Here is a 25,828-nt window from a genome sequence, read left to right on the forward strand (position 1 = left end):
AATACTAAAATTTATTTATTTGTTTAAATATTTGTTTAGTAGTTTTCTATGATATTAGGAAAAGCTTAGACAGACCCTAGGTTGTGTATTACTGCTACTAACTTAGGTAAACCTAGGAAAAATTTTTAAATTTCCAATTCATCCCCCTTTTGGGATTGCACCAAAGTCAACACCTCTCCACAGATTTTTCACTTCTTCTTATTTTGTTCTTATCCCTAAGGTAAAGGATCCAAAATTTTTTGGAAAGTTTAGACTAATTAGCACGTGTTCTGTCGTCTATAGATTTTTTTCAAAGGATTATTGTAGGTAGATTGATGCAATGCCTGAATAGAATTATCTCTCTAGAGCAATGGACCTTTCTCCCTGGTAGAAGTATTTTTTGAAAATATTACTCTCGTGTAGGAAATGATTCACTCAATCAATAGAAAGAGTAAAGGGGGAAATGTAGTTTTAAAAGTGGATATGGCAAGGGCTTATGATAAGGTTGACGGAGATTTTTTATTTGGGTCTTGGAGGGTTTTGGCTTTTTTAGTCAAGTTTGTAACTTAATAGTCAAATGTGTTAAGACCCCATGGCTTTCGATCATGATGAATGATACGTATAGAGGTTTTTTCATGCCTCAACAGGGCCTTCAGTAAGGTGATCCACTATCTCCATATTTATTTATTTTGATGGAATAGATTCTTTCTAGATTATTAAAAAAAAAAAATTTGAGGAAGGCAGGATTGGAAATTTTTATCTTCTGAGAGGAGCTCCTTTAATCTCTCATTTATTATATGCGGATGATTTGCTTGTTTTTGCTAATGGAGAAAGGAGGTTTTTGAAGATGCTGTTGAAGACGTTGGATTTGTATGAAAGTTGGTCTGGCTAATTAATCAATAAGGAAAAATCAGCTCTCTTTTTGTCCAATAAGATCAACATTTCTAGAAAAAGGGGGCCATTTAGATTGACGGGTTTTGCGAAAGGAAAATTCCCAACGATGTACCTTGGGGCACCTTTGATTTCTGGATGCCTTACTACTAGAATTCTTGAACCGTTAGTCTAAAAAATTCGAAATAAGGTGGCAAGTTGGAAGATGAGGTTGCTGTCTCAGGGAGGTTTTCTCATCCTAATTAGGCATGCTCTATCATGCATGGCAACACATACGCTTGCAATTTTCTTAGTTCCTTCAGTGATGATCAGAAATATTAATTTCATTCTCACTTCTTTTCTTTGGGGGGAGAGTAATGGTAGAGTGAAAATGAAATGGTGTGCTTGGTCAAAGGTTTTTAAACCCTTAGATGAAGGGGGTGTTGGCGTAAGGTACCTTAATGACGTTCAAAGATCTTTCCATGTGAAGTTTGTTTAGAGACTTATTGTAGTGACCCGAAGAATAATAATATTTAAATAATAAAGAGAGAGAGAAATGAAATCAGTAACAGAAGGAGGCAGCCAACTTCGTCGATGAACGCTTCACGTTCGTCGACAACATTGCATTTTGGAGGTAAAATTTCCAAGAAGTTTCCCTAGGCCTCGTCGACGAACACAGGGATTTCATCGACGAGGGTTCTTCAGGACCTCGTTGACAAGGTCCCGTCTTCATCGACGAGAAGATATCGAGAAGGGTTTTGGGACAAACTGAAATTGGTCGACGAAGGAGGAAGTTCGTCGACGAAACTATTGAAGGACTCATCAACGAGGTGACATAGCTCGTCGACGAATCTCGCAGTATAAATAGTGCTTAAACTCATTTTATGCATAATTTTCAGCGCCGCTCTCTTTCCTCTCTCTCTCCTACAACCTCTCCCTCTTCTCTCTTTGATTTCGGCCCCGTCAGTTGCCAGATCGACGATCTGAGGCCACCACGACATTCTTGGAGGAGTTCTCTTTAAGTCGGCTAGAGCGGATTGTTGGTGGAACGAAGTCAGAATTCATCACAAATCCAGGGTAAGGTCTTTTATTCAGAATTTGAGTTTCTAGCAATTGTAAGAAATGTAATAGACGTAGAAATAGTAATGTTTTGTTATGAGATTTATGGTTTTCAGGGTGTTGGGTGGAGAATCCTGTGGGTGTTGGACCCATTATAGTAGGAGATTTTTAGCAGGAAACAGGTAAGGGAAATATGCTATGCTAGGTTATTTAAGTATGATTTCAGTATAAAATTATAAATGTTCTACCGGAGTATTATTCACAGCAGAGATTTATACAGTTATCAAGTATGATTAATATGTTTTAGAATTACTGTGTGGCTTGAGAATATAGATATAGTATAGAAACATGCTTTACAGTATTTTTCAGAGATGTGTTATACAGAATATACATACAGTGAATGTATTTTATAGCAATTACAGAAATACCATGATTATACAGTTTTACAGTACCATGACATACAGATTTATAGTTAATTACAAAAACACAGTTGATATAGATACAGTTTTCCACAGCGTCATGGTTTATACAGTTATTACAGAATCATGGTAAAACAGATAGTTGTATATAGAGATGTATTATATAGTATCAGACCCTGTTAGACCATACAGTTACAGAGCACGGTACCGTAGCTACATACAGTTTATAGAGTATAACCACCTATTTAGATAATATGTGGTATAAAGGTTGATCGCATAGAGCCCACAAGTGGACAGGCTTCCCATCAGATATGGGTTGAGGAGGGCTGATCAGACTATGGAGTATAGTGATTTATTACTAGTTGGCCAGTCAGGGTAAATCCCACCTACGGGCCGCACAACCCGGTCATAAGGGGTTAAATCATGACACACAGTTATCCACAGGGAAGTTTATAATTATTATTATGTTTATACAGGTTTATAGAAATAGAATATATATATATATATATATATATATATATATATATTAGTAGTATTTTGAATAAAAACCAAAAGTACAAGAATGTTAAGCAACAGGTAAAAGATGAAGATTATATTACTGGTATTGTACTTTACAGATTCAGTGATACATGACTATATAGTAATAGATTTTCACAGTATTGTAACTCATTTGCCACACATTAGTAATAGCATATTTCGTCTTACTGAGCGTTGGCTCATCCCAATTAATTTAACATTTTTCAGGTGATCCAGATAGGCGAGCAGATCAGGCTCGCAGGTAGAGGGGCTTCAGTATTGCCCCGATATTAGAGTGGGTATTTTTGAGAGTATTTTTGTATAGCCCTAGCCAGTTGAGGATATTTCTAGGGAACAGTTATATATGTATATTTTGGGAAACAATTTAGTACTCTAGTATTGTATATAATTACATATGGTTATGTTTATTTGATTTCTGCTTCTTGCTGCTTAAGTTGATGATTGAATTTAATCCAGTATGGTATCAGAATATTTTAAATGTTATAGTATATATATAAAATAAAATAAAAAACCCAGTTAAATAGCAGGTCGTTACACTTATGATGTTAGATAATCTTTGGACCAGGTTCTTTAAGGCTAACTATGTTAAATAAAGTCATATAACTTCAACCAATTCTGCTCCCGTAGGCTCTCGGTTTTGGAAGAGATCTTAAAGGTTTTTCCAGAGGTTTATAAGAATATTTATGTGAAGATTAGAGAAGGAAAAACTTCTTTTTGGTTTGATAAGTGGTTGAGCAGTGGTCTCCTTGCTGAGTATTCTTACACGATCCTTCATCCCGAGTTAAAGATTCAAGAGTACTGGAGTCTAAGAATTGAGATACTGATATGCTGAAAAAATTGGTAGGGGTCCCCAAAACGGATGAAATTTTGTTGTCATCTATAAAGCTTAGAGCGGGGTCTGATGTGTTTATTTGGAAGCCTTCCATAAATGGAAAATTTTCAATTGCTTTGACTTGGGAGGTTATAAGAAGAATTAAAGGGGAGCAGTGCCCGTGGATGGAGTGGGTCTAGAATAAACTACTTCCTAAGAAAGTATCATTGTGTATGTGGAAAGTCATGTTCCAATGTCTTCCTGTAGATGAGCAAGTGCGGAAACGAGGAATTGATATGGTCTCATGTTGCAGCTGATGCGCAGATAAAAAAAGGAGTCTCTTAATCATGTTCTTGGTATGAGATCCATCGCAAGTATAATTTGGAATAGAGTAGCATTTGTCTTAGGAATTCTAAATTTTGAAGCTGAACCATGGAGGGTTAAAATTAGTAGATGGTTCAGATATGCCATAAAATCAACCCAAAAGGGTACGATCATCGGTTTATTACCTACTATAATTTCTTGGAAACTATGACTTAGACATTGTAAAGTCCGCATGGAAGATAAGTATGAGTTGGGGAATGTAGTTTGGTTATCTATAAGGTTTTGGCTCACAAGAATTGCAAAAGGAGTGAAGGGTTCTCTGCCCTCTATAGTAGTTTGGTTATCTATAAGGTTTTGGCTCGCAAGAATTGCAAAAGGAGTGAAGGGTTCTCTGCCCTCTATAGATAAGAATTTATCGGAAAAGTTTCAGATGAAAACGAAAACACCGAAGTTTAGAACTCTTAGAAAAGTAGTCTTGGAAAATCCTTCAATAGGTTGGTTGAAGCTAAATATAGATGACTCTTGTAGAGGGAATCTGGGTTCTTGTGGTGGTGGTGGTATCATCCATGACTTAATCGGGTAATATTAAGGCCGCTTTCTCTGAAAAATTTGAGTCAGGTACTAACAATGGAGCGGAGTTGCAAGCTCTTACTAGTGGTGTTCGGCTCTCTGTAGAGTTGGGATATCAAAATATTTGTATTAAAACTTGGAATTGGTGGAGGGATGGCTCACATCTAAAATTTGTTCCTCCTGGTACTTATGAGACTTTTGGAAATTGTTAGAGGAGGAGTTACAAGGTCTTTAGTTTTCTATAAAATACCAATTGAAAGAAGGTAATCAGGTGGCGGATTTCTTGGCTAGTCAAGACAAAGAAGGCAACACAAGGAGATATTTTATAGGTGATGTGTTGTCAAGTAAAATGAGAGGTCTCATTTGTGTGGATAAGATGAGTATTCCAAGTCTTCATCTTTAATTGCCATCATTAGGTTTTCCTTGTTTTCCTCTGATTTATGTTTGTAGGTAATTGACATCATTTTGCAGGTAATTTGTTTGTTTGTTTTGTTTGATTTTGATTACATTTAGGCATGTTTAGATTGTTTTAGTTGGATAATAGTTCTGATTTTTTTAATATTGGTTTTGATGCCTAAGATGATTTTGATAGTTTAATTGTAAATCTCATGTGTTCTACTTATAACCACAGTATTCGTCCACTATAAGTGAGTGCTATCAATAAAATTGGGGTTTTCATAAAAATAAAAAAATAAAATAAAATAAAATCCTCTTGATGGAGGATAAGACCCCATAAACTCGAAATAAGAATAAAAAAAATTCTAGTTTTCATATGCAAAATAGACATGCATGTTCTCTTTCCTAAAAGATGCTTAGTTCAAAAAGACAATTCTTTTGTGCTCCTAACTACTTTGATAGGCAAATGGTTTTTTCATTGGGATTTTGAGCTTCGGTATAATCGACAAAAAAAATGTCCTTGGTAACATTTTATCTAGGCTAAATATTTTTCCCTCATCCTTCCCATTATCTATATGCTCACCTTCCCTCCTTTGGCTCATCAAATATGATACTCCCAAACACCCCATGATCTTCTCATTGAAACTTAGGAAGTATTTGTCCATTACTCCCTCTACAAAACAAGCGTAGAAAAGATTAGAGTATTCCTACTACAAGTCCTCTTAAATTATAGAGTTCTCATTTCATTAACCTACAAATTTCATTTATCTAAACATATTTTGAATACAACCCCTTTTTATGAGTTTAAGAAAGAGGCAACTTGTCTCTTTTAGTATCTTTTTGAGCTAGACAACAGATTTTATGTCTCTCTTTCCTAATCTTGTCGTATATCTTTTCTAGTGTCACATCAAATCTCATAACCCAATCTATTGACATGTTAAAAAATGGTTATTCTATATAATTACTTAGCCAAATTGATCACTCTAACGAACAAGGCACACATGTTATATATCTTGGTGACATTCCATAATTAGGTAGGCCATTCAGCACAATTGTCCACTTCAAGAACATATTTATGTGGCTCTCTGTAGCTTTTAGAAAAGAAGTTCGAAAAATGAGTTGATAAAAAAGAGATTGTTGTAGAACTTGTTTGGACTCTCTTGTGAAAAGAAGAATTGCTAGAAAGAAAACATTGATTTTGAACATTAGGTAAAAAAGTTGTAAGGTGCCTAAAAATATTTAAAATGATTAAAAGGAATATGCATTTTTAGGAAATGTAAGTAATGAGTAGATAATTTTGCAATATTTTAAAAAAAGACAGTCATGAAATAAAATAATTTGTTGAAAAAAGATTGTTTTATATTTTTAAACTTTTAAATTCATAATTCTTAAAAGTTGTTTGAAAAATCTAAAAATTGACCTTTTGAAAGTGTTTTTTTCCTAAAAAAAAGTTATTTACTAGATGAGTTATCCCAACTTTCACTTTTAAAAAGAAAAAAGTTAAACGATTAAAGAAAATAAACTCATCTATGCTCTTGTATTAAATCTTCATTGTTCTCTCATTGTTTATAAATATATAAAATTTATAAGTAGGGATCGTACAAATCATTTTGTAAACATAAATATTTTTATTTAAAAATAGAATTTTTTTATTTTAAAAATTCAATAAAAAAATAAAAATGTATATCTTGGAATTTTTTTAAATATAGAATCTGAAAGAATTTATTTAATTCAAAATAAAATAAACACAATAATATGATAAATGCTAGATTAAATAATTGACCCAAAAGTATTGAATTTGAATTCATATTAAATTTGGATAAGACATAATATATAATTTAATTGATCCAAATTTAAATTAAGAGTGTAAAATTCATGCCCCCAGCATGGGCCATTTTTACGTCGTTAATATACAAATTCATACATAGCCCACGCATGGTTACTTTGGGCTACTTTGGTTGGGTTGGGAAATGGCATTCGGCCCAGCCCATTGATTTACAAATGAACCCACCGTACGGAGGAGCAGAATGGAACCCTCTCCCTATCTGCGGAACCCAGAGTGATGAAGATGATGTGGAAGCGACGGTAACAGGAAAGTAGACTGCGACGGAGATGGCGACGGCGAGAGCATTGGCGCTGCCGGCTTCCACACTCTCTTCTTCAAGATTTCAGGTAAGGTGTCCCTGCAATTTCTTCCTGCATATATCTCTTTGTTTCCTGCAAATGGCTTTTCGAGGTTTGAGATTTTGAACGTTAAATGCTTTTGACGGAGGAGTTGTTCCTCGATAACTTGGAGTCTTCATGGGATTTCAACCGGAAAAAAACCGGCGGAAAGGGAAAGGCATATTTTGCTTACCCTTAAGATAAGGAAGGATGATGTTATATACTAATTGTGTTGTTTTTTTTTTTTTTCGTGTTGTTTTTTGGGTGCGAGATAGAAATCTGGTGGCTGAACTGTGTAATTATGTGCAATGCGGTGGTCGTCGTGTTCGTTTGGCCCTTTTTTTGGTGTTTGGTAGCTGGTGTGCTTGTGTTGCCCCTTGTTTTTGGAATAACTAAAAGTTTTAATCCTAATTCAACAATCAGCTTGCATTCGAATGGTAGTTGAAGAAACAATTTTTTTACTTTGGGACTGCCATACATGCCAAATATCATGCTTTTAAAAACATCAATAAATTGAACGTCCTTATACCAACTTTGAGTTGTTTCAAAGAGGGTCCTTCTCTTTTGTAAGTTGACCAATCTTTTGGTGTTTGTACTACGAGGTAGTGTCAGGGAGAATTTCAATGTTATCTTGAGATCTTTTTTATTTTCGATGGAGGAGGAAGAGGGGGCTAGGATGACGATTAGCGTGAGAAAGTTTTATTTATTTATTTAGTCTGGGATTGTGGTCTTATGGATATGCCTTTGTCTAATGGACAATTATTTGGATGGTGTTAGGAGATGGGCAGACTTCTACTTGTATTGGTAGATTTTTGTGGACAAATGTTTGGGAAGAATTGTTTCCAAATATTGTATGTGGTTTTGGAAGATGATTCGTATGCTGCAAGATTCAAAGTTCCAAACCCAGTTATGCTAGGTCCCATTCCATGCAAATTTAAGAATATGTTGTTTACCCACCACTTTCTTGGGGCAAACTGGTGGAGTAAGTGGTGGAGTTAAGAATTGGAGTAATTCTAAATTTATCAACAAGAAGAAATTCGTGAAAAAAATTAGAAAGTTAGAATAAAGAAACTTTGGGAGTCATAAAAGAAGGGGCAATGGTATTCTTCCTTCTTTTTTTTTTTTTAAATTTTTTTGGTGACCCCAAATTCCTACCTGGGCAAGCCCTTCGGACCCACTCAGGCGGCACCAAACTTTTTGAGATGAAAGTTTGGACTTTGCACGTGTTGGAAGAGTGTGGGCTATTGGAAGAGGGAAGGGCTTATCTAAGAAATGATTTTGAGGAGATTCGCAGAGGTAAAGACAGAAGCTGGAGATAGAATTCAAGGTGAGAATTGGTATAAGGAGGGGGGGTTGTATTTCTTGATAGTTTAATCAAGTGGCTAATGGCAAGATGAGGATGAATTTTATTAAAGACCTTTAAATTAGATTTTGGTTTCATGGGAGATAACAAAAGCAAATAGGAGAGGTGATTATAGATGTTTATAGAAATTTCTACTTAAGGAGAGTCAAGATAGGTCAATAATTTAGGGACTTGAGTCACATTGAAGAGAAAGAGCTCTTTAGTTAGAGAGAACCTTTGAGGTTTAGGAGGTTAAGGAGGCAGTGTTTGAGATGGAAAGAGAGATGCATCAAGCTGGTGGTTTCACATTAGCTGTTTTCTGTGATTGTTGGGAGGTGATTAAAGATGATATATTGAGTTTTCATGAGTTGTATGGTAATGGGGGTGGTTAAGAGGAGTGTGAATTCTACATTTTGTTGCTCTTATTCTTAAGAAGGAAAGGCTCCTGCAGTGTGAGAGATTTTTGGCCCTTTTTTTTTGGTAATTGGTCTTTATAAGAGTTGGACAAAGGTGCTACTTGATAGACTTTTGGAGGTTATAGGCAATGCAGTAACTTTGGCATATAGAGTGATTTCATAAATGATAGATTGCTTTTAAGTGCTATGTTGGTTAATAATGAGGTGGTTGAGAATGTTAAGAAGAGGGGTGGGTGGGGTGTTATCTTCTAAAGGCTATGATATATTTTGTTGAGCTCATAGTTTCCTAGAATACAATGCATTTCAGGTTGTAGTGTGGGTATGAGAGTAGGGTGCTCTTCTTAAGAGGTTTGTGATTTGTTGAGGTCATAGTTACTTGAAACATGGTGCCTTTCTGGTTGCGGTGCAGGTACGGAAACGTGGAACTCTACTTAATAGGTACCTCGTTTTTTGGGGGTTGGACTTGGCTAGTAAGCCATTTTGGGTCATTGTATGCTTGAACCACTTATTGGGGTTGAATTAGTCAGTACAATATGTGAGATTGGAGTAAATTTTAAATTCTTTACTTGGTATGGAATATATAATATAGAACAATGTCCCTATTATTCTTACTCAATCAAATTATTTAGTTTGTAAATAAGCAACTAATTAGTAAATTAATTTATTTCTTTTTATGTAAATTAATGTCTTAATCTTTTAATAATAATATTATACTACTAAGGGAACAAAGGTGTTGATCTCTTTAAATAAAAAAATCAGTATAAAAAATTAAGGTCCTGTTTTGTATTGTTTCTGCTTTCAATTTTCTATTTTCATTTCTGGACAATGAAGAGATCGATTATGAAAACAGGTTTACCTTGCCTATTTTTTGTTTCGATTGAAGGTTTTCAGTTGTTTAAGAAAAAAAAAATTGAAAACTAGATTTTATGGTTTTCAGATATTTTGGCAACTTATTGCTAGAATATTTTAGTATCTAGAATTAACTTTTTTGGATTAAATCATTTATTTTTTCCATACTTTTTTAGTTAAAATAAAATTAAAACAATCATATGAATTTGAAATATAATTAAAATGAAAAATATCCATAAATTTTTTTTTAAATTAAAAAATAATAAAAGCCATCTAGAAAATGTTTTTACTATATTTCAATTATCATATACAATAAGACTGACCTTGTGAAGTGAATTTTGAAGTATAATAATTCCGTAAAAATTATAATTATTATAATATTTTAAATTTATATTACTTTGTATGTCTATTATTTTAATCATATTTTGTAATTGTTATTTTTTATTTAAGGACAAAAATAAGCATTTGTTTAATCAAGTTTTTAATTTTTTTTAGTTCTAGAAATATTAACTAATCAGGTTGTTGGTTTTTGGTTTTTATGTTTTTATTTTTGGTTTAGCTTTCATAGTTTTTGATAGTGATACCAAACAACTCTTAAAATTGTAACTATGAGTTGTTCTCAAAATCTTTAAAAGTAATTATTAGCATTTCTTTTCGCATTAAAAAGGGGTTTTTTTTTTTTTTGGGGGGGGAGGGGGGGGGAAGTAAACTCCTTGGACAATCAAACAGCTTTCCTTCCACCACCAAAATCTATCCACCATATTGTACTAGGAAACCCTTGCTAGAGTCTCAGCTGAAGCCCTCTTCTCTCCCCTTCATAGGCTTTGAAGCCTTTTCTCTTATCATCATAGGCTTTGCATTCCTCTTTTTTCACCCTTGCATGCTTTGCACCCTCTTCTCTCACAAATTTGGGATGCCACTTTTGATGATTTGGAACCTGACCTCTATCAATTTGGGATGCCTTTGACCCTCGAATTGGTATGTGTGATCCAAATTGCAGTTCCAGGAGGTAGTGATTTGGGTAACTAGGTTGAGGTTTTTGATTGGATTATAGCAAAGAAGGGTTTTAGTTTGGATTGAAGAAATGGAATAAAAGATTGTTTGCCTATACAAATTGTTTCTCCTTTTATATTTACTTTGGTGGTTTGTTGTGTTAACTACAATGATTCCTTATGCTCAAGGACATTGGGTGATTGAAGGACTTAGCTAGATTGGGATGTGGTTGAAGTCTCCATCTTCAATTTGTAGATGCTACCAATTTCTTTGTCAATATTAAAAAACTTTGTAAGTTTTTTTTTTTGCTAAATTTTTTTGAGAATATTTTGTATTAAAGATCACATTGTCTTTAAGAGTGGAGTAGTTTGCATTAATATGGATCATTGCAAATTAGAAGAGTTTATATCTTTAGCTGAGTGCATTATTTTGTCTTAGCTTTTGTCATATTTGGGCCTTCCTTTGGGTGGCAGATCTATGGCTTTTTGGGATCCACTGATAGAGAGAGAGAAAGAGATCACATGTTTGGACAAGGACAAGGGCTTACTTGTATATAGGGGTTTGAATTAGTCCTATAGCCTTATCTTTAGAATATCACCATTTATTTTTCTTTTGCCATTTTTTAGAATCCTAGTTAGTGTTGCTTAGAGATTGGAAATGATTATGAGATGTTGTTTTATAGCTTGTATGGGTGATAGGGATTATCTTGTTAGTTGGGATGAGTTTAGGACTAAGAAGATCTGAATATGAAAGGGGTTTGATGGTTGGAAATCTGGTGTTTAAGAATCTCTCTAGTGGGGAAATTGTTATGGAGGCTTCCTCATAAGCCAACTCTCAGCATAAGGTTATAAAGAGTAAGTGGCATTCACTGTCATGGGTGGGATCTTAGAGGCAGCCACAATGCTTCTCATGGCAGCTCTTGGAAGTTTGTTTCTCAACTTCTTCATCTGTCTTTTCCTCTTAACCATTTCATTGGGAAGATATGTAAGTGGTTGAGATTTCTTTGGAATCCTTGGTGCCTTGCCTTTTGTTGAAAACTTTCTTCTGCATATAATTGTTTTGATTCTTTGGCAGGGACTCTTTCTTGGATTTTTTATTTTTTCAAAAAATCTTAATGAAAGAAATGTTGACGAGCTAGCTAATTTGTTGTGAGTTGGATTCATTTTCCTGTCACTTGTGTGATCCACGTGGTTGGTTAGGGCATAATTCTGGTTTCTTGTTCTCTAAATTGTCCTTGTAATTATTGAAATCCTCAAGTTTTTATCGTTCTCTTTTGGAAAATGTTATTTGGAAGAGTATGGTGAACCTTTTATCCTTTTCTTTTTGAAAATGTTATTTGAAAGAGTATGGTTCCTTTGGATCAAGGCATTTACTTGGATTTCAACAAGATTAATGCTAATGACTTGTTGCAGGTGAGGAGACCCTTAAGACAATCAACTAGGATATTTGCATTATGTGTTTAGATTCTAATGAGACAGATGAACATCTTTTTTTGTACATTCCTGAGAAGCCAGACAGATTTTGTAACATTATTTTTTCCTCATTTGTGTTTTTTTTTTTTTTGGCCGACTTCACAAGCAGTAGATGACTAGGTTTTGGGAGAAGAAAGGAAGGTGGAATTTGTGAATTTGCTATGCATGCTGTTTTTTGGACATTGTGGATGCAGAGGAATCTGAGAATTTACAAAGGGAGGATAGCATCTTCTTATTTGTTATGGGATAGAGTTGTTTTCCCCCATTGGGCGTTAGCCGAGGGGGAGTTTTGAGGGTTTTCACATCTGATTTGGAAAGGGATTGGAAGGTTGCTAATTTGTAACTATATTTTAGTTTTTCTGTAGAATATCATGTTCTCCAAACCTTTTTTTTTTATTTTTTAATAAAATATTTAATTAATAAATTCTTCCCCTATAAAAAAACAAAAATGTAGAGCAGGTGACTTGATGTTAGAAGGGTTAAAAGAGAATCTTTAGTTGAGTGCATTATTTTGTCTTAGCCTTTGTCTTATTTGCCTTCCTTTGGGAGTCAATCCTAGATCTATGGCTTTTTGGGTTCCAATGATAGAGAGAGGGAGAAAGAGACCACATGGTTGGATAAGGACTTACTTGTATGTAGGGCTTTGAATTAATCTTATTAGTGCCTTGTCTTTTGAATGTCACCATTTATTTTTTCCCTCTTTCAGAATCCTGGTTAATGTTGCTAGAAATTGGAAATGATTATGAGGGGTTATTTTATGGCTTGGTGTGGGTGATAGTGATCTTGTTAGTTGGAGTGGGTTTAGGACTTGGTGGGTGACTTAATGTGATGGAGCACAGCATTTTGAATGCAGAATATTTTGTCGGTATTCATATTAACGTAAATGTTTCCAATCTGATGGTACCTCTTGCTTCTTCATACAGATTAAGTTATTCAAAGACCCAACTTGTCAAAATCGTATGCTACTACTAGCATGTCACTACAATCACCGAGCATCTGGCACATACTCTCTGAAACTACAAACAAGGGCAGAGTTCAGTGTATCCCACAAGGTCAAGATGCAAATGACTAAAGTCAAGGAGAGGTTGTTGGAAGACGTCCCTGATTTTATGAAAGATTTTCCATGGAAAAAAGCAGAGGATATGGTGCTGCACAAATTTCTGTTTCTTGGACAGAAAGCATTGAAGTGGTCTTTTCTTACTCTCTTCATTTTTAGCTCTTTGTCAGACATCATATTCGCAATTTCTAGAAACAAGGAATTGATGATTCCCCTTGGTCTCTTTGCTGGCTGCATGTTGGCTGACTTCTTGAAAGAGATATCTCAAGAACTGGTAGACAATTCAGAGGTATATTTTGCCATTGTCCCAATTTATGTTTCATCATATTTGCTTCATTGTAGCCTGCTGGTTGATCATGTAATATGTTCAACAGGAAAGAGCTTTGAAACAGCAATTTGCGGGTATCGGTTGCTTTTTTGTTCTTGTGAAGTTTATTGCTACGTATTCTGTGCTACGGGGACAGGTATTTCTCTTACATGTTGCAAATGGTGGGCTGATGCAAGTTTTGTGGCTATGGAAGTGCTTACTGGAAGAACGGAACAGAGTTAATGGTGAGAATTCCTTCTCGAGCCATAATGCTCCCATGACCACTGATGTAGAGAATTAGATCACATTTTGTTGTTGTACCTCAAGAGAGATATCAGTAGTCGAGTCATCTCCATTCATTGTAGTTAAATGAGATGCTCCCAAGATGAGATGTCAAGGACCTTGTTTCTCTTGCTTTGCATATTCATCAAACAACTTCCCGCAAAATGTAGTCTTATAAAAGTAACCATATTCCTCAAGTAATGAAACAAAATGGTGGCTGGAGTACAGCTGGAATACATTAACTATGATACCAGCTGGGCGGATGGTAATCTGAAAATGTTGGAGCTATACTTGTCCACTTCAGAGCCTGTTCAACAAATAAAAGCTTGTGGGTGCAATGCAGTTTCAAGGAGGCCGGGAGCAAGGAGAATGAGCCAGTGCTGGTAGTGCCAGGCTTCGGCAATCCCTGATATTTGTTCAGGTGTCGTCAGAATGAGGTTGAATCTTAAAATAGTTCTGTAATTCATAGATTGCTGCCATCAATCTGAAATTCCCCTGCTTTTATTAGCGATAGTCATCTCCAGTGTTGATTCAATTTTAGGCCATTTTAATTTTACCAAGGAAAGAAAAGCTTGATCAAGGTATCATTTACGAACTTCTTTTATTTATTTTATCAAGTCTTTTTGTCCATCAAAATTACCCCCAATTCTAAATTTTGTCAGAGGCAGGTGTGAAATTGGGTTGGTGGTGGGAAGTGGGATATTTCTTGTGGAGATGATGCTAATGCTCTTATCTGTAAGCTTCAAAATTGTGTGATTTTGATTTTTCATTATGCGGCTCGTGGAGAAACTTCTGTTCAATTTTCATAGGACAAGTGAATTCTTTGTTTGCGGAGCATCTAGGCAGCTCGAGCGATTGAGCATGATGGGCTCTCTGGAGTAGGAGGTTTGTAAAAACAGCAATGCTGTGTGTTACGAGTCTACGACACTATTACAGGTTCATGTGCATCACCAGCCCATTTTTTCCTCTCTAGGCCCGTGATGTCACAGGTCGATCTTCCTAATCATTTTCTTTATAAAAATTCAAAGAATTTGGGGAAGAGCAAGTGCCTGGCTTTACCACACAAGAACATTCAAAATAGTTCCATAAGGGAACAACATTGCCAACAATTTGAGCTCTGGATTTGGAAGTATATATTTCTATGAAATACAATACCAAATGATTTTGAATTTCATCTAAATTAACGGACGTTCAATTATCCACCTAATTTACCATGAATTATCCAATTCTATTCATTATGCCAAATTTATGATGTTTGTACGTGACAAATCAAAATAATAAAATTTACAATATAGACTTGTATATTTGAAAGTCGCTGAGGAACACCAAATTTGTTTAAAAAATAATTTTTAAAATAAATATACCTTTTACATGGATAATTACATTTTGAATTGCGAGTTTTTAACAAATTTTGAGTTATATTTTAAGAATATTTATTTTTTTTCTATTTAAATTAAGATGAATCGTACATTTATAATTATAAATTGGTCTTGTGCTTAGCAAGTGTTTTACATTTTACCAAATTACCGACTTTTTAAGTATTATGGTAAGAAATAAATTAGGAACTAAATAAAAAAATTATTATTAAAAATAATAAATTATCTGCCAACTGCATATTATTCAATTTAAGCTTTTGCTTAACTAAGTTGGATATGGATTATAATATGCTCACTTGATAACCTGCCTAAATTCATTTTATCAAGTTTGTGCAGCAATCAACTAAGAGCTTCTTTAACAATGATTTTAACCACATTGCAAACACACTTGACTAGTTTTTGAAAGCATGAATTTCGAACCTTAAATTTGAATTTAAATAAATTTAGACAAATTTCAATATAATGTTATATCATATTTTATTCAAATTCAATATAATTCCAAATTCAAACTCTCTCCAAATATAGAATTAAATCAAAGAAAATGCTTATTCATTATGATCTCACTTGGGGAAAAAAGGATACTTGGGCTCACAAGCCTTTCTTTTTCTTCGTCATGATTCGTGATGTCTAAATGTCTCATGGTGTCTAAAGGTAATTCTTATTCTTAAGAATCTAATTCCTATTTCTATTATTATTTCATATATGAATGAAAGTATCCATTAAAATTGAAAAAATCAAATCATGAAGGAAAAACTGAATGGGGTCATTTACCAAAAGAAAACCCAAGTAATCTTTACCAAAGTAATTGATTGATACAAACCTCCCCTTATAGTTTCTGAAAAGATATATATATATATATATATATATATATATATATATATATATATATATTTATTTTTAACAGAATTTATGCCTCTTGACAAACCTAAGTAAGTTCTGTGACATTTTTAAAATCTCAAAAAAAATCTGTCTTTTTATCAAACCTTAGGAGAGGTATGTCTTTTATCTTATTTCTAACTAAAATCATATCCCACATCTAGTTTCATCAATCAAAAACAATTTCATACCAACAAATATAGAGATTTTATGTGCTTCTAATAATTTCATCCATCACTAAAGAAACAGCCAGAGGATTAAGGACCCAAACTTCATAATCATGCATTTACTTAAATAGGAACACTAAATTTAAATTTTTATATTTTCCCCCAATTAAGTCCATGAAACAAAACAGTGAGAAAACATGATTGCACATCATATACGCTGTACAAACATCTAAGATTCTAAGCTAACTAAGCTAACGGCAACACAATAGACAAGAACAAATAATTATACAACCGGAGGGAAGCTTAAAAAATAAGTGGAAAGATAAGGTAACTGTCCAGGAACCTGGGTTTGTAAGCACTGGGTATCACAAAAAGAAGACCAGGCTGCTTACTCCCATAAAATGCGTCAGGATGTTATTACCAGGCATTTTTCTTCCCAGGATCTTCTCCCAGCAAAGCACAATCAGCATAACGGCGACACTGGGACACCAGTTGGAGTTTGCACATAAAAAGATGAAATGTGTACAAAATAATACAGCTGAATCTAGTTCTTCACAGATTCACTTCCCAAGCTACAACGTAGAGCCCATGATCCATTTACTTTGGTGGATTCCTTTCCTGAAAAGTGATCAGCAAGGACAGCCAAGCAATTACATCTCCGATTCCAGATAGAGGAGTTCTGCCAAGCATTGAGGGAGTCAAACCTGGTTTTATATCCTCCAAATCTTGGATTCTGTTCCCATCCTCATCATGGTTTGGACGTCTGGACCCACACGCATCATGAGAAGTTAATGTGAACTGACAATATGCCGAATGCAGTTGCTGATGGATTTCTTCCATCCTCCCAGACTGCTCATCTTGTCTATCCATCTCAATAAGAACCTGTGAACCACCCAAACATCAAACTTAATTTTTATGGGTCCATGTTCGGGCATCAGTTTTTGTCTCTGTAGGTGGTGGGTATGTGCGTGGGTGCATGCATGCACGAGAGAGAGACAGAGAGAGTGTTGGAATTCTGATCATCACCTGTGCTGCATTGTTCTTGAAGATAGGGTGAAACCGCTGCCTGCAATATTCGTTAAATAGAAGGGTGAAAATAACCAGTGGGATGGTGAAGCCAGATGCAACGGGTGATCGTTTCAGTCCAAATACCCCAAGAGCTATAATTTGTGTCAACACCAAGGAGAAAATTGTAGTGTTGTGTACAATAGGCCAAAACTGTCCTCCGCTTTCATATTTTGAAATGTATACATTGAGAATCTGAAAAGTAAAAGTAAAAATTGGTGTCACGATGCATTTTTCAAACAAGGCAAAGAAGGCATAAATAAATATGCAACCGGCTATTGGTTTACATTAAAACAAATTTGCACCAAAAGCTGTCCTATTTTTCTCCAAGAACACGATCAGAGGACCAAAAACCTAAAAATAAGAAAAAGTGCACCCTACCACTGTTTTTATGAAAATATGCAACATTAGATATTAATTCCCTTCCTATCAGAAAGCTAAATGTATTTATTTATTGAGATTAGTATGGTACATGTAACTAAACAAATCGCATGGTAAAAACTATACAATTTCCATAGATCAAATACCCAAACAGTGAGTGTCTCTTCAGTAGTTGAGATCAAGAACTTGAATATGGGCTATGCAACCTTGAATCACTTCCAAAATACGTCACCTTTCAGTAAAACATGCCACTCCAGCACTAAAGGTTTGGTTATTCTCAACACCCTTTTAATCTTTAAAAGGGTAGGGGAAAAACTGATGGCTGTTTCTCATTAGTCCACAAGGAAAGAGATACATAAAAATCTCCATTCTCCATTGTGTCTCCATTGTATCTTTCTTTTTTCTCTTTCTTTTTATTGTTCTCGCCAATAAGACGACTACTCACCCTTTCAATGAAATCTCTTGCACAACATAATCCTCCCCTCTATTTGCTTTCCAAGTAGTTTTTGCAGTTACCAAGAGGAAGTATTTTGGAACTAAGAATTCAAAGCTACTAAAATAACAAATCTTGGAAACCTCTTTTGACCATCTTCAAATGAACTTGTATTGAAATTCTCTCTGACCATCTTGGAATTCCTATTTATTTATGGTAAGTGTTTTCCCATCAATGCATCATACCAATAGGCCACATCCTTTTATTACCTGTGGTACTGATAATAGATTAGTCCAAATAGGGGTCTCTTAGGGAAATGTTTCCATAAGAAATTTTAAAGAAATATGCATCCCCCAAACTTGTGTGAGAGACCCTACGCCAGAGATTTTGCATAATTTAATAAAAGAAGCAACCTAAATATAATCATAAGAAAAGCAGCAAGAATAGAAACAAACAAAAAAAGATTTCCCATGAAGTTTGTAATGATCAAGTCATAGAATTCTCACATAAGTGCATGCCAAACTTCTTTATGTGGTTCTGTCCAATTAAAATTTTCAAACAATAAGAAAATAGTCAATATTCCAAAGCTCTTTATCTCAACATGAAGAGAATCACAAAAACCCTCTTTGCACTTCAGTCAGACAATAAATATTTTGTTACCACAAAATCCATGAAAACATTTCACTTGCAATAAAATGATTGAAAAAAATTTGAAAAAAAGAAAAAAAAAAGACTTCTAAAGACCAAGATAACATATTCTGATCACTGGTGGCAAATCCATCCAAAGGCTCTACACTAGAGTCATACATGTCCGTTCACTTCATCATGCGACACTATTCATGCCTCTTCCTAAGTTAAGGCTGATGGGGAATGCTACTGCTCATGTTTCCATTGCACATTATCCATTTCAGAGGCTTTTTGAGCTCATGCATAGATCGGCCTTGGAATTTTGACATCTCACTGCAGAACTCCAGGACATATGAAATCATTTCCAGGAATTCACCAAAAATATTGTGAACAAGATAGAGCGGAAGAGAGAGAGAGTATTTTAGAACAAACACACCGAGAGATATTTCATTACCAGAAAAAGAGATTACAAGGGAGGAGACTAGAGAACTTCTTATAATGGACTTAGAAGCTCCGACTGGTTCTGTCTCTCAACTTCCTAACCATATCCTTATATAGATGAGTTGTTCCCTACTGCCTATTCAAGGGTATCATAAATGGGCCATGCAAGGCACCAGGAATTTCATATGTAGTAGACCACCCGTCCACCTCGGCTTTTATATCCATTCCTACTTCCTATTAGTTTTTTAATTTCCTTGCATGTTTGTTATTATTAGTTGTTACTTTTGTCTTTCTATATGTTTCCTATCATTGTATACTGACTTTTTACCTAAATAAAGGTCACATTCTCCCCCCCAAAAAAGACCAAAGTACTTGTGAGAAAGCACTGCACTTTATTAAGCCCCAAGTGCAACAAGAAATGTGAAGTTTAGCTAGGAGTCTAGGACATCCTTATAGAAACACACATGTTAATAAAACACAAAAAGACAGCAAAGATTCTTACACTTCGGAGTGTAAGCAAAGCACTTATTTCTGTACTAGAAAGGGGATTCCCCAAACTTAGTTTGGTTTTTTACATACCCAAAACACCTGTACAACTACACATTGCTTTCCTAACCAAATTAAAATGCCCTTCAACTCCTATTTATTTCTCCACAATTGTTTTTTCAAATTAAAAATAAAATTTTAGGGAGTAGTGGAGCACACACGTAGTGGCTGATGTGAAAGCATACGCAATTAAAAGATAAATCTGATTGTTATGAACACAAAGAAGTCAAATATCATGTCTAAATGAAACTAAGTGGGTGAAAGAAATAGAATGGCAGAAGCCAGTGGTAAGGCCTGACACTTCTTGAATGAAGCTTCTTATACTTTCCTTTTGGATAAAATAAAGAGTGAAGGAGGGCTAGGCCTCACGGGTGAATACAATGGATTCTCATCATTCTTTCAAGGTGGACAGAGGTTTTCAACATAGATTGACTAAATAATGCTACGCTTTGTATCTTTGAGTTTGCTGGGAAGCAAACATACTTCTTGATGCTGGTCGATAAAGAGTTCTGATGGAGTTTAGATTGATATAAGCATTTCTGGTCTGGACCTGTGGGGAGGGAGAAACACACTTGGGTAAAATCCTTGAAGACAGCAGGTGGTTTTTGGTTGTTAGTGATTTGTGGGGTGGGCTGGGGTGAGATTTATGTGTTTCAGAAAATTCAGATAGCCAGGGGGGGCTTGCCAGTCCATTTGTGTACCAGAGAGAATGTAAGCTTCAGGTTGGTCATTGGTGACCTTTATACCAGACTCTCAAAAGCTTGGAGGTTGGTGGTGCAATGAAAACACTGAATGCTGTTGAGGAATGTTCACTTTGTTGTCAGTGCAATTGATGAAAATCGCTGTAGTTGGGGATGTTGCTGGTGTTAGGGTGAAGGATGGAGAATGTGTGAGTGCGTTTCAGAGACTTTCAATGTTAGGAAGCCACCAGGACAAACTCGGGGATAATTGGGCCTACCCAGAACCTTTGTAAGTGTAAAACTGGTTTAGACAAACCAAAATTTGCCAGTGATCCCATGAGTATTTTCCGGAAAACCAGACAACTGGAATCAAAGGAGCACCATGAATTATTAGAAATGAACAATGCGCATAACCAAGTGGAATTCGTAGACCAATACTCGTCAGAATAATGGTACAGAGCTTTGAATTTCAAATCTTTTCAGCCTAATAAATATAGGCCCAGTGTCACTGCATTTTCTCTTGGCTAAGAGGCTTTTCAGTTAAGCCAGTAAATGAACAAAAATGAGCTAGAAAGGGTCAGATAAACAACCCATGTTGCAGCACATTGTAAAGCCCAGAATGCCTAACCCTAATCAGGAAAGACAACTGAACCAGAAAGGCTTCTGAACCACACAACTTGAGCTAATGGTGCCTGTTGCAATGACGAACTTTTTGAAAGAGGGAACATAAAAAATATAGAAAAAAAAAGAGGGAAGAAAAATTCTCGTTAGGACAAGAAGCAGGACAATGGATGTGCTCTCAAAGGAGGCTGATTAAAGAAAAATAGATTGAAGAATTATTGGATTTCAGACCTAGAGTTGGGATAATTAATTAGGTCTATGTTTATTTAGGGCTGGGTTTATAATATTTGCATATTTAAGGTCTTCTGTTGTAATTTCATGTATCTTTAGGGGTATATTTGTAATTTTTTCCACTTAGACTTTCTTTTAAGGTGTAAAAGCCATGTAAGAGTTAGTTTATGACAAATTTGAATTGAAAGTGAAGTGTAACTCCTCCCTATTGTATCTCCTTCTCTTCCCCTCTATCCCTCTCCCAAGTTCTCTCTTGGATGTAACTCTATGACGATGTCCTGCATCATGGTATCAAAGCCCAACCACCATCACACCATTCTTCCATTTTCAATCCCCCATTTTCCTCTCTCTCTCTCTCTCTCTCTCTCTTTTCAATAATTTTGCAATTCCTTCTCTTGGCTTGAAGGGCCTTCAGAGGAGGAGGATGTGAGGATTGTTATGTTTGGGATGGAGAGGGAATGGCTTCTCTTGACTTTAATATGGCTTGTGATTACCAAAAAGCACTTACAACTAGCGAACCATGAAGTGGTAGGAACATTTCAAAATTTTGTTTTGGAAAACTAAATCTAGTGATCTATGTTTTACTTCAATACTTTGTATATAGGACAATTTTTATTAGTAAAAAATGGACTATTATTGCGCGATAATTATCTTTTTAGTCAATATTACTCTACTTGACCAAAGATATATCTTTTTATAAATTTAGAAACACCTTAACATCCTCAAAGTGTAATTACTCATTTTCACTTGGCAAACACCCCCCACACACCCCCCCCCCCCCCCTGGGTGATGTAGTACCCATATCTGAGCATGTTCCATACCACAATTCTAGTTCCATGGGAACATTCCATGTTTTAGATACAGTTGATTTGATATGGCTTTAAAAAAAAAAAAAATTGAAAATTTGTTCGGATGTGGGGAAGATTTATTTATTTCAATGGGGCTATTGAAAAAAGCAATAATTCCCAGTTTGGTGCCTAAGCAGTTGTCCCAGGTGAAGGATTTTAGGTGAGGTAGGTTAAGTGCTGTTTTGAGTGAGGCTATTTCTTATTCTAAGAGTGCTTTTTTTGGGGTGGGTGAGGCAAATTTTGAATGCTGTTTTGATGGCTAAGGTGATTAGATGATATAATGAAGCAGGAGGCACCAAGGATCTGCAGCCATGAGAGAATGATAGATAAAAGGGAGGAAAGGGGAAGAAGAAGGAAGAAGGAAGAAAAGGAGATACAAGGGGATAAAAATCACACATTCTCTCAATTCAAATTCATCAACAACTTACTCCTACATGGCTTTCACACACTATTTATCAGAAAGCCAATAGCACAAGAAATGCACAAATGCCCTTAAAATTGTGAAATTACAAACAAATCCTAAATTACACAAATATTACAAACAAGCCTCCAAATAGTCAAATACACATAATCCTACACTAATTAAACTAAACATTAATAAACTCTTTACTAAACCCAACAATCTCTTGACCCAATTCTTTTGAACTAGTCTCCAATAAGGGGTTTCTACTAGGATTCCCAAATCAATTGGGATTTCTACTTAATGTGTCAGGATTCCCAAATCAATTAGGATTTCTATTTAATGTGTTAGGATTCCCAAATCAATTGGGATTTCTATTTAATGTTAGGATTCTCAAATCAATTGTGATTTCTAATTAATTTCTTAGGATTCCAAAATCAGATAGGATTGAGTCCATTAAGGACTTGGATTGGGATTTTTTACATTCCTAATAGGAATAGGGTTCCTTGCCCTATGTATATGTAACCCTATGGGGATTTTTCATTAAAGCAATAACAAATTCATAGCCTTCAGTTAATTTGGAGGCGGATGCCCCCGAAGTGATCAACCCTCTTTTTTCTCTTTCTCTTTTCCATCCTTTCAATTTCCCCAACTTCCCTATGATAAAACCCTTAGATCTTATCATGTGATCAACCATATTTTCTCTTTTTATCCTTTAAATTTCCCTATGATAAAAACCTATGGTCTTATCATTTGGTATTAGAGTCAGCATTCGAGCGGATGTCATTCTCTCGCTGACAAAAACAAGATCTTGGAATTCTTGATCTTCACTCATACACAATAGCCTCAAAAGATTCAGCAAAGTCCTAGATGGAAGCTAGGCTAAACGTTGAAGTAAGCAACATGTTTAAGCCTCAATTTGAAGAGATATAGGCATCTCTCTTTAAGCTACTCATTGCATCTTCCCATAAATAAAGAGAAGATGATCATATTCCCATAAAAGAGAGAAGATGATGCCCCTACATCAGCTAATTGTAGGGAAGCAGTCATACATGTGCGAAGGAGGTTAGGTGAGTGTTATCATGGTCCTTCTCATATAAAGGTGGAATTTCCTCAACAGGACAGCAATGACCTTACTGGTTCGGTTTTTGGCTGAAAAATACTTTCCCTTTCATTGCATTCCAGAAAAATCTAAAGTTCAAATTTTTTCTATTAGTCTACATGGCGATGCTATTCAATGGTTTAACTAGTTTGAAGCTTTTTATGGAATGCCTTCATTAGGAGAATTTGTTTTTGGATTACTTATCCGATTTGGGCCCACTAGATATGAGAATATTGACGGAGATCTTGCCAAAATACACCAAAATAGCACTATCTTGGAGTACCAAACATGATTTGAGCAACTATCAAACAAAACTAAAGATTGGAATGAAAGCCAACTAGTCAAATACTTTAACAAAGTCTTCTACATGACATTCGATGTGAAGTCAAAGTGTGTAAGTGATGGACTATGATCGCTGCAATTTCCTTTGCACGGTTAGAACAAGAGAAGCTGGGAGAAGAAGGGTGTTGCTCCATCAAGACCATTACCAAGCAGAATGTCAGTAGCACTATCACACTCGCTCCTTGCAAAAAGGGACGACTCTTGATGATTGAACCAATAGAGGAGTCAAAAGAGGCTTGAGGATGACTATACTAATTTAGATCAAGAAGCTATGGAATCCTCAAACCATGATAATTAATGGCTTCCTAAACTGCCAACCGGTCACTATCTTATCTGATATGGGTAGCACTTTCATGGATACTAAAATTGCTAAATGACTAGTCTATCTTGTGGAGCAATGTGAGTAGTTTGATGTGAAAGTTGTAGATGGAAGGACCTTGACATGTTAGAGCAAGTGTCCAAAAGTTAAACTTACTATTAGGAATCATGAATTGTATGTTGATTTCTTTTTCTTTTTTTTTTTGTCACAAGAAGATTATGAAGTGGCTTTGGGTATTGAATGGTTATGGACTTCAAGTGATATAGCTTGTAATTTTTCTACACTGGTTATGAAGTACACCTTCAATAGCCAACAAGTGACTCTTAAAGGCAAATGTTATGGCAATGTCACTAGACTCACTACAATTTCAAGCCATTATATGGAGAAGTTCTTAAAAAGGAGTAAAATGGCTACTTCGTACAACTTCAATCACTAGTGGGCTTACAACATCAATCTAGCCAAGATGAAGGTCTAGAATCTATTATTTCATAATTTTCTAACTTGTTTGTGGAGACCCAAGGACTTCCACCTCAGCGAACACATGATAAGTGCATTCCTCTATTGCCAAGTAGTGACCCTATTAATGTTAGAAAGCATAAATAAAAAATAGTGAAGGAAATGTTAGATGATGGTGAAGAAGAAGGATGGCTCTTGGCAGATGTATGTTGATTATCAAGCATTGAACAAGAGCACTGTAAAGGATAAATATCCTATCCCCATTATGGATAAGTTGTTAGATGAGTTGGGAGGTGCCCAACAGTTTACAAAACTCAACTTGAGATTAATCTATCACCAAATTCGGGTACATGAGGATGACATTTAGATGATTGCATTTAGAACTCACGATGGCCACTACGAGTCCTTGGTTATGCCTTTTGGGTAATGTGCCTTCCACCTTCTAGAGTCTCATAATGACATTTTTTGGCCTTACCTATGTAAGTTTGTTCTCATATTTTTTGATGATATCTTTAGATATAGCTCATCTCTCAAAGATCACTTATGTCATAAGTGAATTGTATTCATTAGTGTTCATAAGCATCATTTGTTTGTCAATACATCTAAATTTTGTTTTGCTCAACCACATGCAGAATACCTTAGGCCTATTATTTCCTAAGAAGTTGTTTCATTTTGATCCTTATAAAATACAAGCGATGACAAAATTACCTATTCCACAAACAATCAAGATGCTACATGATTTTTGGGGTTGACTGGGTGCTACTGCAAGTTTGTCAAGGATTAAATATTAGCACTCCATTGGACGCTCTATTGAACAAAAATGCATTCAGATGGAGTGAGGAAGCTGAACAAGCCTTTGTTAAGATTACGCACGCAATGTCCACCACACCATTTTTCGCCTTTCAAGATTTCAATAAGGTGTTCACATCATTGAGTCTGATGCTTTAGAAGTTGGCATTGATGTAGTTTAAAATTTTTAATGCAAGATAGACGCCCCATTGCTTTCACTAGTAAGACTCTTTCTCCATCCCACATTAGCATGTTAGTTTATGACAAAGAGATGCTAGCCAT

The 25,828-nt window shown here is 35.3% G+C and overlaps 2 protein-coding genes across 9 annotated transcripts in view; one reads left to right on the forward strand and one right to left on the reverse strand.

The window, feature by feature from the left end:
• Positions 1-6,937: 6,937 nt before the first annotated feature.
• On the forward strand, positions 6,938-14,482 carry LOC131161944 (uncharacterized). 2 transcript variants are annotated; one of them, XM_058117982.1, is made up of 3 exons: positions 6,938-7,137; positions 13,124-13,546; positions 13,632-14,482. In XM_058117982.1, exons 1-3 carry the CDS (start codon positions 7,078-7,080, stop codon positions 13,863-13,865), a joined length of 717 nt encoding a protein of 238 aa, XP_057973965.1. In that variant the 5' UTR covers positions 6,938-7,077; the 3' UTR covers positions 13,866-14,482. The 2 variants fall into 2 exon arrangements, with proteins under 2 accessions (XP_057973965.1, XP_057973964.1); XM_058117981.1 differs by having other exon boundaries at positions 6,948-7,137; positions 13,124-14,482.
• A 1,913-nt stretch (positions 14,483-16,395) lies between these two features.
• LOC131161945 (CSC1-like protein RXW8) overlaps positions 16,396-25,828 on the reverse strand; it is a 35,632-nt gene continuing 26,199 nt past the window's right edge. For 4 of the 7 annotated variants that reach the window (XM_058117986.1, XM_058117984.1, XM_058117989.1 and 1 more), the window contains 2 exons: positions 17,292-17,525; positions 16,396-17,147 (listed from right to left, as the gene is read on the reverse strand). In XM_058117986.1, the coding sequence (XP_057973969.1) occupies positions 16,863-17,147; positions 17,292-17,525 (519 nt within the window). In that variant the 3' untranslated portion in view covers positions 16,396-16,862. The remainder of the gene's footprint in view (positions 17,148-17,291; positions 17,526-25,828) is intronic. The other 3 variants (XM_058117988.1, XM_058117990.1, XM_058117987.1) reach the window with 1 other exon arrangement.

The sequence above is a fragment of the Malania oleifera genome, chromosome 8, assembly GCF_029873635.1.
Source record: "Malania oleifera isolate guangnan ecotype guangnan chromosome 8, ASM2987363v1, whole genome shotgun sequence".
Taxonomy (NCBI): Eukaryota; Viridiplantae; Streptophyta; class Magnoliopsida; order Santalales; family Ximeniaceae; genus Malania; species Malania oleifera.